This window comes from Dryobates pubescens, chromosome 33, assembly GCF_014839835.1.
Source record: "Dryobates pubescens isolate bDryPub1 chromosome 33, bDryPub1.pri, whole genome shotgun sequence".
NCBI lineage: Eukaryota > Metazoa > Chordata > Aves > Piciformes > Picidae > Dryobates > Dryobates pubescens.
This window is the reverse complement of record NC_071644.1, coordinates 9,243,005-9,258,349: the sequence shown is the minus strand read 5'-3', so window position 1 is coordinate 9,258,349 and position 15,345 is coordinate 9,243,005. Positions and strand designations below refer to the sequence as shown.

The window sequence follows — 15,345 nt, the reverse complement described above, 5'->3', positions numbered from 1 at the left end:
AACCTGACACCTTTCAGGACCCTCCCCGGTGTAAAACCCTTCTCAAACCCTTCCAGATGCAGCTGTTTGCTCTAAGAGGAGGGAAGTTGGCACTTAAGAGGGAGATTAATTCCCGGGAGGCTGGAGGATGCGAGCTCGCTGTGCACTGTGCTGGCTGCTGAGGCTGGCACAGAGATGCTGCCCAGCTCCTCTGGCCTCACCAACCCAAGCACCTTGAGCTTCTTCCTGCCAGAAAAGGCAGGATGACCAAATTCCTCCCACCCCAAACAGGAACACCCAGCATGGGCAATGGGGCAGGATGGGAACCCCTCTGCCCAACTCCCAGGGACTGTCAGAGGATGGGGGCAGAGGAACCCCAAAGCTGGGGGCAGGAGGGGGTTAATCCAGGGGCTGCAAAACCAGGTGCCCAGAAACCCCTGACTTGTAATCTGCCCCAGCGAGGAGCTGGGACCATGGCGTGGCTCTGACAAAGCTGAGAGCTCAGCCCATCAGCAGCCAGCTCAGGTCCCACCTCCCCGCAGCCTCCCGCGGCTCGCCCGGGCTCGCATCCCGGCGCAGCCCCGGGCAGAGGCACCTTTGTGTGTGCCTTCCAGAAGGTCCTCATCTGCTCTCCAGCACCAGCTCCTTTCTCCCCCGGCTGTGCAGACACTTCACGGGCAGCATTAAATGCAGAATAGGCTGATTTTTAATGCAGAATTATACAAATGGAGCCATTCTTCCATCCCATGCCTCCTCTTAGGTAATCTATTGGTATTGCACAGGGAAGCAAGGTTATGTCCTTGCTGGGATGATTTACGAACCCTGAGCGTTTCCTATCTCCAGCCAGCCAGAGACAAAAGCAGCCCTGCGAGCACCCTGCTGCGAGCAGGAGCCGCGGCCGCGGTCACTCATCCCGGGCGCGGCAAGCTCCAGGAGCAGCCTGGGGGCAGCACAGTGGCTGCGTGTCCTGCACAGGCACAGGGAGCAGGACTCGGTGCGAGAGCAGCTGCAGGAGCTGCCTGCAGGAGGAGGCCACTGCCTGACTTTCACACTGGAGCCAGAGGAAAAGGGGAAAGTTTTGGCGGTGGCAGATCCTTGGCCCGGTCCTCACCCGAGTGGGGACTGCAGACTTGCTGCAGCTGCTCTCCTTTCCTCTCCCCTCTCCTTCTCCTCTCCCCTCTCCCTCCCCGCTCCAGCCTTGCTTCCCTGTGCAGCAATGATCCCTGCAGTGCAGCCACTGTCCTCTGCGGTGACACCACAGCCATTGCCATGGAAATCCAGCACCACCACAGCATCACCAGAGTTGGAATGGAACCTCTGGAGGAAGGAACTGCACATTCCCATGCAAGGGTGGCACAGACCAGTTCCAGCCAGGCAGCAGGGGGTTGGAACTGGATGATCTTTAAGGTCCTTCCCAACCCAAACCATTCTGTGAGTCTATGCTCAGAAGGAGATCCCCAGGACCACCCAGCACAGCACCCACCACATCCTGCCCTGCTCCCTGTGGGGCCACAGGCACCACCTACCCAAGCACCTTTCTCCTAGGCAATGTTTTGCTCCAGGACAGGCTGCTCAGAACCCAGTCCCAACAGGAGCTGGGAAGTGACTCCTGACTGTGCTGTCTGCAGCCACAACTCCTTCCAAGATGATTATAAATGTGCAGAAATATGTCTGCCAGGCTCTTTAGAGCCAGCACTGGGAATTAAGGCACAAAAGCTGACACAGGGAAGCACCTGGGTAAATGAAATGTGCCACATCACTACCTGTGTATATTACAGAGCTGAGCCCCAGGATTACCTGCTAATAAAAGTGATATTTAAAACAAGTCCTAAGTTCCTCTGCTCTCCCCCTTCTCCCCACAAGTAATTAAACCAAACAGCACTTCCCGGGGCACGGGGGATGGGATTTACCACGGAGGGAAATCAGCAGAGGGTGAAATAGGCTGGATCCTCACCACCACACTCCCACGGCCACAGGTCTGTGCCTCTTCCCCTGGGGAAATGGGGCAGCGAGGGGCTGCGGGGGGCAGCGAGGGGCTGCGGGGGGCAGCGAGGGGCTGCGAGTCCTCCCCAGGATGGAAGCAGCACAGAGGCGCCGGATCCATCCCTGCCTGCAGTTGGGGAGGGGGCAGGAGGGCGCCGGGGGGAGCTGCTGGCTGCTCTGCCTCTGTCTTGAGCTCAGCCAGCTGCAAATAAACAATTTTACCATCTGAATAGCCGCGAGTGCGGAAGGCATCATTAGCACCCAGGGCACCGCCAGTGTGCTGATGTGGGAGGAGTGGCCCTGCCAAGGCTGTCAGAGAGCGGAGCTGGCGCAGCGGTGCCACGCAGCTCACCAGCCAGGCCTGTCCTTTGCCACAGGCAGAGGAAGGGCACAGCCCCAGCAGCAGCAGCCCGGGGCTGATGCCGGAGCCCCCCAGTGCTGCAGCCCGCCGCGGGCACTGGAGGCCACCGGCACACCCCACGCCGCGGGGAGCAGCAGGGTCTGGCAGAGTGAGATAGGAATAAGAGCAAGAAGGGGGGAAATGGAGAAAAGTGGCACAGGTGGCATCACTGCAAAGGCAAAAGCAGGTTTGCTCCATGTGCCTGGTGGCTGCTAGAGCTGAGCCAACCCTTCAGCCCCGCTCTCAACTTTGCTTCACATTCTCAAAGATTTTAAAGGGTGCCAAGGGGACTGAGGGGTGCCCAGCACCTGCAGCAGACCTGAGGATGGGGGTGAGGCCTCAGCCAGCACAGCAAGTGGGTGAACATCACCCAGGATCCCCAGCCTGGCTCAACTCTCTCCAAAAGGTGCAATGTGTCCCCTTGGGGTCACAGGATTACCTCGGGCAGGGTCTGAGAAGCGCTGGGGGCTGGGAGCCCAGAAGCCATCCTGTGCCTTCAGACAGAGCAGCAGCTTCAACAAACCCCTGCACAAACCAGGGCTCAGCTTCAGCTGCTGCTGCTGCTCCAGCAGGAGGCGGCCCAGGCGTGGCCCAGCTCTCCCAGAATCACAGAATGCATCGGGTTGGAAGGGACCCTCAAAGGGCTTCTTGTCCCTGCTCGCTGCAGGGGCATGGACAAGACCCAAGCAGGCTCTGGTTTCAGCTGCCAGATGTTGAGAGGCAGGCTCTGGGCAAGTCACCCCGAGCTGGGGGCAGGGGTTGGTGGTCCCACTGCCCCCCATCCCTGCCAGGTGACAAAACACCTCGAGCACCTGCCCAGGGAGGATGGCACTCTGGGGTATCTATCCCAGAGCTCCCAGGCATCCCCCCGGCATGGCTGCTGCCAGCCCAGCCGGCAAACACTGCGGGCATTAAGCACGGGGCGGACACTGCAGCCTTCATCCCCCCCGGCGGGAGGAACACTCAGCTTTTGTCCCACCCGGACAAAGGCCCTTTGTGAGTGCTGGCTTCCCAGCCCAAACCTGCACCTGGCACCCACTTATCCTGCTCATCCCCCCCTCAAACCCAGCCCCAGCACTGGAGACCAGGCAGCAGGCAGAGCTTCGGCTCAGACACAACTCTCAGGGAAGTTCAGATCTACAAACATTTCATCCAGGAGCCTTGAGCTCCCTTCTGGGTGGCAGCAAAACAAGTCCCAGAACCCTGAGGAAACTTGGGGCTTGTCCCCTTAGCATGGCTTCCATCTAAACCTCCTTGTGCATTCCACCACCTCATGTGCACCACGAAACTGCTCCCCGGTCTTTGCTGCCCAACATCTATCCAGGAGGTCCCCAGCTACCTGGGACCACACTGCCCTCTCCCATCACCACCACGAGAGAGGAGGAAGCCTTCTGTTCCCACCAAACTCTGCTCTGCTGTGGGGAGGGGCCCGTGCCACATGCCTGAGCACAGCAAATCCATGAGCTTAGGGATCATCCCTGATGCCAGGCAGGGTAAATAAGTCGCTGGGTCGGTTTAGCAGCTCCCCGATGCAGATCCAGGTCTGCTTCCCCCAGAGCCAGGAACAAAGGAGCTGCTCATTTCCCGGCTTTGCTCCTGAACCTTCTTCCTTTGCCACCTTCCACCCCCTGCAGCATCAGCTGGAAGAGGAAGCTGGGGTTCTGCAGGGCACTCAGCCCTGCTCTGGTAGAATGACCACGTCATGGTGAGCAGGGTGCAGAGCCTCAGCACTGCGGGGCAGGATAGGATCTCAAAAATCCTGCCTGATCCCAGGCTGAGGCAGGAGCCTTGGAAGGAGTTTTCCTCCCCTAAGCCCACATCCACCATGGCACAGTGATTTGGAGGCTCTTTCAACCCCCTGGCTCCGAAGGGACCCACGGAGAGGAAGCCCACGGTGCCAGCTGCTCCTCACACCTCTCCAGCCTCCCGGGTGGGTAGCCCCAGCGCTTATCTTGGTTCTGAATGAAGGAGCTGAGGCGATGGCAGCGCTCAGGAGCCGCTTTGATCTCAAAGCCTCAGATAAAGTTCGCTCAGAAGGCAGAGAGCAGCGGCTTAACGAGCTTCAAAACACAGTAATTAAAGCTGGTTCAGTGGAACACAGCATCTGAGTCCGCTGCTCTGCCTGAGATACCAACATCCCTGGGAATACCACTCCGCAAAGATCCAAGGAGAAAAATCTCTTCCAACGGGATTTTTAATGACCAGCTTTCCCAGGAGCAGAGACGAGCACTGACCCCAGGATGCCCAGGAAAGGGCCCAGCTGACCCCTTCCCATACACAGTCCCCTGGGAAATCCGAGAGAGCTTAACCCCAGCACTGTGGTCCCCTCAGAGCTACTCTCAGTTCTCACCAGAGCAAGTGGGATCCACCCCTGGCTTTCTCCCAGCTCTCTGTCTGCCGACCAAGATTACAGAGCGATAGAATGGTTGGGGCTGGAAGAGACCTCCAGAGATCGAGCCCAAGCCCCCTGCCAAAGCAGGAGCACCCAGGGCAGGTCACACAGGAACACATCCAGATGCATGTTGAAAGTCTCTAGAGACTCCACAGCCTCTCTGGGCAGCCTGCTCCAGGGCTCAGCACCCTCACACCAAAGTTTTTCCCCCTGTGGAGGTGGAACTTGCCGAGTTCCTCTCGTCCTGCCACAGGACACCACTGGAGAAACGAGAGAGACAAGTAACAAGAGATGAAGAGATGAGTAACAGCTCCTGCCCAGAGGAAACTCAATCAGGAAGCCCCCAGAAGGCCACCACTTGGAGCAAATGAGTTTAGCTGAAGCGGCAGCGCTCTCCCCGCGCAGCCCCAGCCGAGCCGCAGCTCCTGCCAGGGAGAGCAGAGCTCCAGCGCATCCCGGTGGGACTGGCGGCCACGTGGCCTCCTCTGCCGGCATTAATCACCCAGCTGTCGGTGGGGACTTAAGTGGATGTCCTAATCCATGTCAATTAACTGACGCCTCATTACTCCGGTCCTGCAGACGGAGATGCGATCGCAGGAGCAGGCTGGGGTCAGGCGCGGGGCTCCGGCAATTACAGGAGCGCGGCCCCGGGGATGCGGCGGGCACCGAGCTGCAAAACCCCAGGGGGGCAACCCCTGGGCTCCCCTCGACCTCCTCGCGTCTTCAACCTGAATGGCAAGCAGTCAAGTGGCAGCAATTAGTGCTGTTTGCTCGTGAGGGAACCTCGGCTGCTGCCTGCCGAGCCCTCAGCCTCCCACACCGAGCCACCCAAGCTCTGCGCAGTCCCCGAGCCGGCGTCAGGCAGCCACAGCTCCTGTTTATGGAGCTGTAAAGCATGGCTGGAGCAGGTGTCCTCAGCATCCTGGGGTGCTGCAGACAGGGAGGCGCAGCCAGAGCCCCGTATGGATGGGAGCAACCTGTCCCTGTGAGGTCATAGAATCACAGGGTTCTGTGAAGATCATCCAGTCCAACCATTTCCCCTGATATCCAACCTAACCCTCCTCTGACACAATTTCCTCTCCTTCTATCGCCTGATACCAGGCAGAAGAGGCAAAACCACTTTCCTGTGAGGAGCAGCATGGTCCCTCGCCTGCCATGTGCAGGTGTCCTGAGGAACATGGTCTCCAGCCCCTGCTGAAGATCCCTGCACCAGGACACTCCCATTGTCCTCTCTCTCACACTGGGCTGCTGCCACACTCCAGTTTTTCCACCTCCAGGGTCCAGACTTCTGTTTCTCCCGCAGGAAGCAGCTCACCACTCCCAGCCCTCCTGCTGCTCTCGAAACATCTTTTGCTCAGCCCTCGTCTGGAAGCCAGGGAGCTGACAGCACTCCCAGCCCAGCCAGGCAGGGCAAAGCTTCACCACTGCCACCTCATTGCTTTGCAAGCACCAAGCCTCATCCCGTGGGCAGCTCCAGTGGGGTAAGAGCAGATCCACCTCTCCTCACTGCCAACCATCTCTGTTGGCAGCTGGAGCTCTCATTGCTCACTCCAGCCAAGGCTTCCTGCCTGGGAATCGCTTTTGCTCCCCCCAGCACCACGCAAAAGTGGGCAAGGTGGGGGCTGCTGGAGCCCATGGGCTGGGCCACTGGTGGGGGGACACCAGTGGGGGCAAGAAGGGATGCAGGAGCCCTTCCAGGAGAGCAGAGCTGCTGAGACAGACCTTCAGAGCAAACTGCAACAGGCATCATAAATCATCTCGTGTTAAAGCAGATCTCCTGCCCACACATCATTTCCAAGTCACAATGAGACATCTTGCAGCTCAGAGTTGAGAGGAACACTTCATGAATGATGAGCTTTATTCCTTTACATATAGCCTGATTTTTTAATCTTGTTTTAAAGGCCATTTAATCTCTCCAGGGCAGCAGCAAACTGCAGAGTGAGGAATTCTCTGCTGTTGAATTTTGGTGAAGGCCTGGCCCAAAGGTGCTCTGTGCTCTTGGAAACAAAACCAGAGCAGGGCTCAAAGGCCTTCCCTGGGATGTTTGACCAACTGCTTTACCTGCAAGGGCCTCAGGTGACTCCCTGGAGGGTGCTTCAGCCTCCTGCCCTGGGTGCTGACTCCTTTTGCCCATCCAACTGCTCATCCACCTCCAGCCAAGCCATTTCCCCCTGTCACTTGGTACCAAGAAAGGCCAAATCACACAGCAGTGCTGAGAGGACACCCCTCCTGCACATGGGGTCACCACTGCAGGTCTCCATCCCGCTCCAGGAGCATCCTGCCCTTCAGCCCTGACTTCAGTGAGAGCTTCACTGAGGCATCACCTGGCCCTGCTTCTCCTCCAGCTCAGAAGGCTCATGCAGGAAGCACCAGACAGAGACGAAGCCACACCAGAAAGGTGACCTGGACCCTGCTGTGTCCCCTGGTGTGGCATCCAACGTGACTCTCCACACAGAGCCATCCCATGCTGTGCTGGAAGGAGGCTTTAGTGCAGCTTCTACCCCCAGAGCTGCTGAGGCCAGGGAAAGGGACTGATAAACCCTGAGAGCAGCAGCAATTCAGTGGGAGCCCAAACCTCATTTCACGAGGATTCCTCATAAAACCAAATTAATGTTGAAGGATGAAGGCAGGTAAACCTCCCACAGTTAAGTTCAGGCCACAGAGGCTCAGTTTAAATCTCCCAGCAGTTCTGACTTAATCGATGCATTTCAAAGTGAAATTAGATGAAGTACATCTCCATCACAGGAAATTATGTAAGCTATCAGAGTCTGGAGGAGCAGGTCCTGGGAAGAAGAGCCACGGGAAATATTCATATCTATGCAAATGCCGTTTGCAGGAGGCTGCTGGGGTCCACAGTTTGATGGTGTTCCAGGGAAAAAACTCCCTCTGATGAGATCCATGTGCCCAAGATGGAGAAGGGGCCAAGGAACAGCTTCAGGAGCATCCCTCAGGAACCCCACGATGGTCATCAGGCCACTGGGCTTGGCTGGGGAACCCTCTCCCAGCAGGACCAGCCAGTGTGGGAAGGATGGAAAGAAGGAAAGACCTCAAATGCCTTTCTTCTGAGTAAGGGAGAGAAAGCACCAATGAGGCTGCTCCCTCCTCCCTGCAGATCCCACCCAACACATTTGGCTTCCAAGAGTTATCCCACTGGAAGAGTTGTGCTCTCAAACCCAATCCCTGTTGGGCCTTAGCTGCTGTAACTCACTCCAGCAGCAGCAGCCATAAGGAGAGCAAGGGCCAGGGCAGTGCAGAGCTGCTCCCAGCTCAGCAGAGTGATTCCTGTACCCTCTGCTGCCAGCCCCCTGCCCTTAGTTGTGTTCCAGGGCTTCAGCAGGGACACATTTCCATGCCCTGCCCCACAGCCTCTGGGTTATTCACCCCCTGTGGAGCTCAGCCTCGCTCAGCCACACTCGCTGCCCAGCACCGCCCTGCGTGCATCCAAAGGGATCCCAAGGCAAACAAGGGCAGGGAGACCTCAGGGAGCAGCTGTGGTGAGGAAAGGAGGGAAGGTAGGAACACGGTTACCAGGCCACCTGGAGAGTTGCTCTCCACCTCAGCGTGGTTCCCCTGACAGACTGGGAAGAGAAATGAGCAGCATCACAGTCACAGAATCACAGAGTGCCAGGCTGGAAGGGACCTCCAGGATCATCTGCTCCAACCTCTCCAGGCAGCAGCAGAGTTGACAGGAGCTGCCCCAGCAGCCTGTGAGCCTGAGTCTGCAAACTGCCCGGGGCAGGGGAATCCACTGCTTCCCCTGGGAGATGATCCCAGTGCCTGACTTCTCTCATGGGGAAACATTTTGTTCCGGAGGCCAGTGGGAATCTCCCCAGCAGTCACTTGTCCCTGTCACCCCTTGTCTTTTCCATCTGACTCCTCGTGCAAAGGGAGTCTCCATCCTCCTGATGAGCACCCTTTATGTGCTGGTCCACAGTAACAAGGTCTCCCCCAAGCCTTCTCTCTAGCAGCTCTGGTTTCCAGCAGATGACTTCCACAAAGCAAACTCCGGAGCAGCCAGGCCAGCGTGTCCCAGCAATGTGGGGCAGCCCCCACAGCCCCCAGGGCGAGCAGCAGCCCTGCCCCCGCTGCCATCCATCACCCCCCACCGGAGGTGCCCCCGGGGCAGCGCGGCAGTGTTATTACAACAATTATTCATGCTCTGGGGAAGAGGCTGCTAAAGACCAGCGCCTCAGCTGTGAAATTGCTGCCTGCGAGGAGGTAGGAAGCGCCACGGCAAAGTGCAGTTTATTCAAGCATTATTGTGGCTGTTAAGTATCATAGCTGGTGACACCAGATGAATTTCTGTGGCAATCAATTCAGCCGGGAGCAGCCGGCTCAGCCCCTGCCTGGATGGGGGATGAGTAAGGACTCCTCAGCGGAGGCCATTAACTCCCACTGCTCGCTGCTCTCATTACTTCCCAGACTGCAAGGTTTGCATCTTTGACGAGCGGCTGCATCTACGTTTGACAGCGTGAACCTGACGAGGGAAATTCATGGAAAACCGTTTCTGCTTTGGCAGGAGCTCCAGGGCCCATAAAGTTTCCTCGGGTGCCGGCGTGCAGGGATGTCTGCTCTTAATGAGTTGTTTTTGTACCAATCGGGCAGAAATTGCAAATCGCTGCTTTTGCTCATCCTGCAAATCACTTCCGAGCTAAATGCTGTAAGAGCCGTGGCAGATTGGGTAAAATACCACATTTGTAGCTGTGCAAGGGAAGTCCTCAGCCAGAACTGGAAGCCTGGCAGACGGCAGGCTGCAGAAAGCTGCCGTGCCCTTACCCGCGGGCACAGGCACTGACGCAGGCGTAGGCACGCACCCATGTGTGGGTGCCCGAGATGGAGGCGGTGGAGAAGCTGCTGTCCCCCCCTTCCCCCTCCCCCAAACCAGCCCTTTGCCCCGCAGCACCCACATCTGCATCCCTGGCACCTCGTGGGTGCTTCACAGAGTCAGCGCAGCAGAGCCGGCCCTGCTCCTTGCGATGCTCAGAGGCAGAGGAGCACAAAGCTCCCCCCCCCCAGAAAGCCAGGGCAGAGCAATTCTGAGCCGCGCAGGTTTCGCCCTCCCCTGCCCACAAGGTCACGGAGCTGCCGCTGCCCGGGGCCAAAGGAATCCGACTTGAAAGGAGCAGTAAGGTACCACGTCCCCGCGGCAGCCAGCAGCTCCAGGCGGAGGCTGTGCGGGGTGAAACGAGAGCTGGAAAGGTCTCCTGCTTCTCTTGGAGCTATTTTTCTAGCAGTCTTCAAGAAAATGAGGGGAAACGACATGGGAAATGTCAGAAATAAAGCCAGAAGCAATTAGAGTTAGCGAGGAGCGAGAGCAGCAGACAAGGTTAGCAGCGAAGTTATCTCGTATTAAAAATAAAATGTGGAGGGACCGGAGGCTGAGGAGGTGATGGAGAGGAGAGCCTGGCACCGAGGAGCCAGGGTAGACAGCACAGGAATCCTCTCGGCAGACCGAGGAGAGGAGCAAGTGGAAGGCTTCTGTTTTCATTGCTAAACTCTTCACAAACACAAGAAAGCAGAGGGCGTCCTCTGGTTCCACCATCCCCGGCTTGTGCCGGCTCCAGCCTCGGCGCACGGCTCCAGCTCCTCCGGGCTCTGCCCTGCCACGGCACGCATCCAGACACCCCGAGATCCAGCCTGGGGACTCTCCCGAGGAGTAATCCCTAAGGTCACTACATCACCGCAGACTCCCTGGAGACTCTGTCCTTCCCACCAGGCAGCAGCACACCCTCGGCGGGCAGACCGACGCCTCCGCTGGCAGCACGAAGGTGCTCGTGTGCCCGGGCATCGCCAGGGGCAAAGGGATGTGGCTGGGGGCATCGGGAACTCTCTCACCACGTGCCTCCGGAACACGCGAGTGGGAAACAAAAGCCGAGGGCCTCCCTCAGCTCCTCGGCACAGACAAAACCTCTGCTCCAGTCTCAACCCCCAGGACTCCAGCCACAGCTGAGACAGAGGGACAAAGCCTCAGGCAGAGGGACAAAGCCTCAGCCACTCCAAAGGCAACGGACAAAGGCCTCTCTCAGCAGCCGCATCCCACCCGCGGCGTTCGGGGGGGAGGCTCTGCCTTCCTCCCCTCCTCCTGCACCCCCAAACCCAGCAGCCATGTTCTGCCTGAGTGCGGGGAGCAGAGCAGGGTGATGGGCACCCCTGGTTGCACCCCGTGCTCACCCTGCAGCCACCCGGGGTGCCAGGTCCTGCTCCCTGGGGGGTGGTCGCAGTATGAGCTGTGGGAGTGGGACCATGTGGGAACCCCTTGCTGAAGGACCCCTCGCCTCGGGGCCCCTTTCTGAAGCTGCTAGACTCTTGCCACAGCTGGAAAACATAAGGATGCTCTCTCCGTGGAGGGAAGGCTTGGGGCTGGCGGTGGGGCTTGACCCCAGCCCCACACGGTGAGGTCGCACCCCAGCCCCAAACAAATCCCTCACCAGCTCAAACCCAGGACTTTTCTCAACACAAAATGGGGATGGGGAGGGGGAAGCGGCACGCGTGGTGAATCTCGCAGCAGCGTGGTTTTTTTTCCCCATGATCTCACTTGTTTAACACGCTGCTGCTGCAAGTGAATCCCATCGGGAGGGCTCAGCCCCCGGCCCCGGGGGCTGCTGCGGCTCGGGGGAAGCGCTGGGGAGCTGCCGGCGCTCCCCGGGCTCAGCACCGGGGAAATAACAAGATTTGGGCTCAGATGACTTCGCCGCGGTAATGAAAACGCGTTACATAACACTTTGCCTCCGTCTCCTCCGCTTTGCAATTCCCGATTAATCTTCCCAACACATCCCCCCCTGCCGCACATGCCCCGGCAGCCGCCTTCCCCCGACCAGCGCCCGCTGCGGGGGGACGCGGGACCCATCCCGGCGGCGTGCGGGGACCGGCCGGCAACGGGAGCCCCGGTTCCACGGGCAGGGCGGCAGAGCGGGGCTGGGGCAGCGGGACGAGCATCTCCCCGCCGGGAACCGACACCGGCCGCGTCCCCCGCAAGCCCCGGGAGCCGCCGGGCTGCACCGCGTCGCGCCCCGCTCCATCCCTCTTCCACAAGTTCATCCTCCAACTCCCGAGCCCCACGGCTGGCTCCACGGGGGTCCGCGAGGGCTCCGCGGGGTTCCGCGCCCCGGCCCTACCTGCTTCCCGGGAGCCGTCGCATCCACATCGTCACGTCTCCCGGCCCGGCGCGGCGGGGCTCACCGCCTCAGCGCTCCATGCGGGCACCCCGCTCCGCGCCCGCGGGCAGCGGCGGGGCAGGCGGCGGGCAGCGGAGCGGGCATTGCCCGGGGACCGGCGCTCAGGCTGCTCCGGTTGCTCCGGTCCTTCAGCGCCGGCGGGGCAGCAGAGGCTGCTGCGCACCCGCGGAGGCTGCGCTCCCCATGCGCGGCCAGAGGAGAGACTCGGCTGGGCTCGGCTCGGTACAGCTCGGCTCGGTACAGCTCGGCACGCCTGGGCTGGGCGCGTCCGCGTCTGTGCGCGCACCCGCGGGGCGGGGGCGGGGGGCCGCGGCTCGGGGAAGTTGCGCGGGGAGGAGGCGGGGGCGGATCCGCTCCGCGGCCGGGGCGGACCCGAGGATGGAGCCGGTGGGGCGGGCGAGCAGGTCCCGCCGGGGAGGGCGGGGAGAGACCCGCTGGGAAACGGCCGCTCCCTCCCCAGGACGGCAGCAACTTGCACCGAGCACCGGATCGCTCCTTCGCCCCGGCCACGGCGGGTGGCACCGGGGGCAGCGGCTTCTGAGGACCCGCGTAGCCAGGCGCCGTTCAGCGATCGGGGATTTGAGGGTCACTGCACCGAGCTGCATCCCTCGAGCAGCCGGTGCCCCCAGCACGGCGCATCCCGCTCCGGGCAGGGTCCCCGGGAGCACCGGGGAGGGGGCTGCGTGTTTAAGCCGGGCTTTGGAAGCCCCGGGGCGCAGGGCTCCTCAGCCCGGGGGGTTACGGCGAGCCCTGTCCCCGGAGGCAGCCCCGACGCATGGTGCCGGTGCCCGGGAGCGGTGCGGGCTCCACCCGCGGGCCGTGCGAGCAGGCGCAGGCGGCACGGGAGAGCCGTGCCCAGCATCCTTCATCCCACCGAACACTCTCGTGGAGTTTCCACTCCTGACCCCCCGCGCAGCTCATCTGCGGGGAAATGTGGAGCAGCAAGACGCTGATCTTCTGTTGGCTGCCCCGGCTGCCTCTTCCTCCTCCTCAGGCTCCTGCATCGCAGATTCGCAGCAGTTGCTGCCACCCAATTTCATTCTGCTAAAGTTGGTGCCTTTTATTTTTTCCCTCTCTGCTTCTTTAAAGAGCTCAAAGGGGACAAGAGAAGGTGTGGGGGAAGGCTGTGCCTGTCCTAAGAGCTGCTTCACCAGAGCCTGAGATCTTCCCTCTGCCCTGGGGTGCTGCCAGTGAGGAGCTGCGTTGTTCCAGTTGCTGGTGGACTGGGAGAGAAGAGTCTGCCCTGCACAGCCGAGCTGCTCTGGATGGCTGCCGCTCAGCTGCTGCTATAAAGGAATATTTTTGGGTATGAATTTGGGGACAGATTCTCTGCAGGCTGTGAGTGAGGGACAGGACTGCAGTGTGCAGCCAGGACTGCCGGGGCGGTCCCCACGCAGGAACAAGCCTCCAACGCGTCCTGTCTCACACTGGGCTGGCGAGGAAGGGGCATCTCAGCAGCCATGGGCTCTGTCACACCACGAAGCACGACTTGAGTAGGAACCAGGCTCTCTCTGCTGCCTTTCTGACTCACCAAGTTCTTTCCCTGCCTCTGTACAAACTTATTCTAGAGCTGGAAGGAGCCTGTTCTGGGCAGCGCAGCCTGATGGAAGGTCAGCAGTGTCCCTACAACACCTTGCAAGTCAATCTGTGCTCCTGCTGGAGCGGTTCCAGCTGCCACTGGAAGTGCTGTAGCTCAGCATCCAAATCCCCATGGCGTTTGGAGTCGGATTCCTGGTTGGAAGGAACCTATTTTGGGAAGGATGAAATCTTGGGGGTTAGCCTGAGGAACAGTTCACCCTGTGAGATGTCAGCAGCTGGGCACACAGACCGCTCCTCACCGAGCACAGGCAGATCCAGGGCTGCAAGAGGGTCTGCAGTAATGACCAAGCTGAGCTTTGGCTTTTCCAACCTTCTGGGGCAGTTTTGGCAGGGCTCCCTGTGAGCCACCCACCACATCCTGACTGCAGGCCAGGCAGCAGGAGTTTGGTGACACTGCAAGGTCAATGACAGTCCCCTTCCATCTCCCCAGTTACAAGCCGGACCACAGCTCTGCCCAGTCCAAGCTCCCATCCCTCCCCAGCCGGAGGGAGGGATCCACGAGACCCATGGAGGTTTGTTAGCTGCAAACCCATCCTTGTATACATGCTGCTCGTGGCTGCAAATGACATCAGCTCCAGCAGAAGCAGCTGGCAAGGCACCAGCCTCACCTGGACACTGGCCTCCTGCAGGCTGCCTGTGCAGTGACTTGAAAGAGCAAGCTCAGCTTTCCTGCAGGCCCAGAGACTTTGTCATCCATGAAACCCAGCTCACCAACATGAAAGATCTTCAGAGAGGCAAAGGGAGGAGCGTGCAATTGTCAGCCTCCTAAGAGCCTCTTCTGGAGCCTGGGAGATACCGGAAGGCAGTGAAGTAAAAGACAATCAATTAAAGCTTAAATAAACCCAAACGAGCAGGCATTAATGAGAGCTATCTGGCACTGGAAACAAATCCTCTTCACTCAGCCCCACTTAAAGAAAATCGTGTTTTCCCATTTGTGCCAAACAGGCAGAGCTGGTGTGGGGACTGGGAGCTGGAGATGTGTCCTGGGCTGGGGGACAGGGCCGTGTCCAGGGAGCTGTGGGTCTGGCAGCACAAGCTGGAGGTGAGGAAGGGGGCTGGAAGCCAGCAGGAAGCTCTCCTGCATTGCTCTGCCTGTCACCATCTGTTGTAGCTCTGTAAACATCAGCAGGGCAAGTGGACCCTGGTGTTGGACAGCCCCACGCCCTTGCCACCAGCTCGCTTCCCCCCAGACCTCTTCTGGCGTTTCTGGCCTGTGTGGCAATGTCACCAGCCAGGAGCTCCCAGAATGGTTTTGTACCAGAAAGAAAACCACATTAAAAATAGCTCTCCAAGGGGGTTTGAGGCTTCCAGCAGCACCAAAGCCACTCTGCACAAAGCTTTGCTATCTAGGCCACTGTTTGGGTCCAGGGCTGGCTGGAGATGAAAACCTCCTGGCTGGGGCTTGGATGCTGGCAGTGCCCTGCAGAGAGCCCTGCCTGCTGCTGGGCTGGGTGACATGAGAGCCGCTCACTTCTGTGCCTCCTCCAAAGAGCCAGCACAGCATCTTCAGCGCCGTTTGAAAGGCAGCTTGAAGCTGGGCGACAATCTTGGCCCCCTTTGTCTGGCTCCTTGACTCAGCAGCGCTGCCGGGGCTGCCACGGAGCAGGAACTGTGAATTATTCCCCCATTTAAGGAGGAGGGAAGGAAGTCATTAGCGAACTCATTTGTCTAACTTGTTCTTCCCAGAGCCATCTCTCCAAGAGAGCGAAGCTCCTGACGCTGGTGCAGCGCCGGGAGGGCTGGAACCGGCTGCTGCGCTGCGGGGTCAGAGATGCTCACAACAGAGCCACGTGCTGGGAGGGAAGAGGGTTTTCCCC

At 59.6% G+C, this 15,345-nt stretch overlaps 1 protein-coding gene across 1 annotated transcript in view; it reads right to left on the bottom strand.

The window, feature by feature from the left end:
* Positions 1–12,157, bottom strand: part of AJAP1 (adherens junctions associated protein 1) — a 36,577-nt gene extending 24,420 nt beyond the window's left edge. Inside the window, exon 1 of the mRNA XM_054175783.1 lies at positions 11,870–12,157. Within this exon, the coding sequence (XP_054031758.1) occupies positions 11,870–11,898 (29 nt within the window). The 5' untranslated portion in view covers positions 11,899–12,157. The remainder of the gene's footprint in view (positions 1–11,869) is intronic.
* Positions 12,158–15,345: the final 3,188 nt, after the last annotated feature.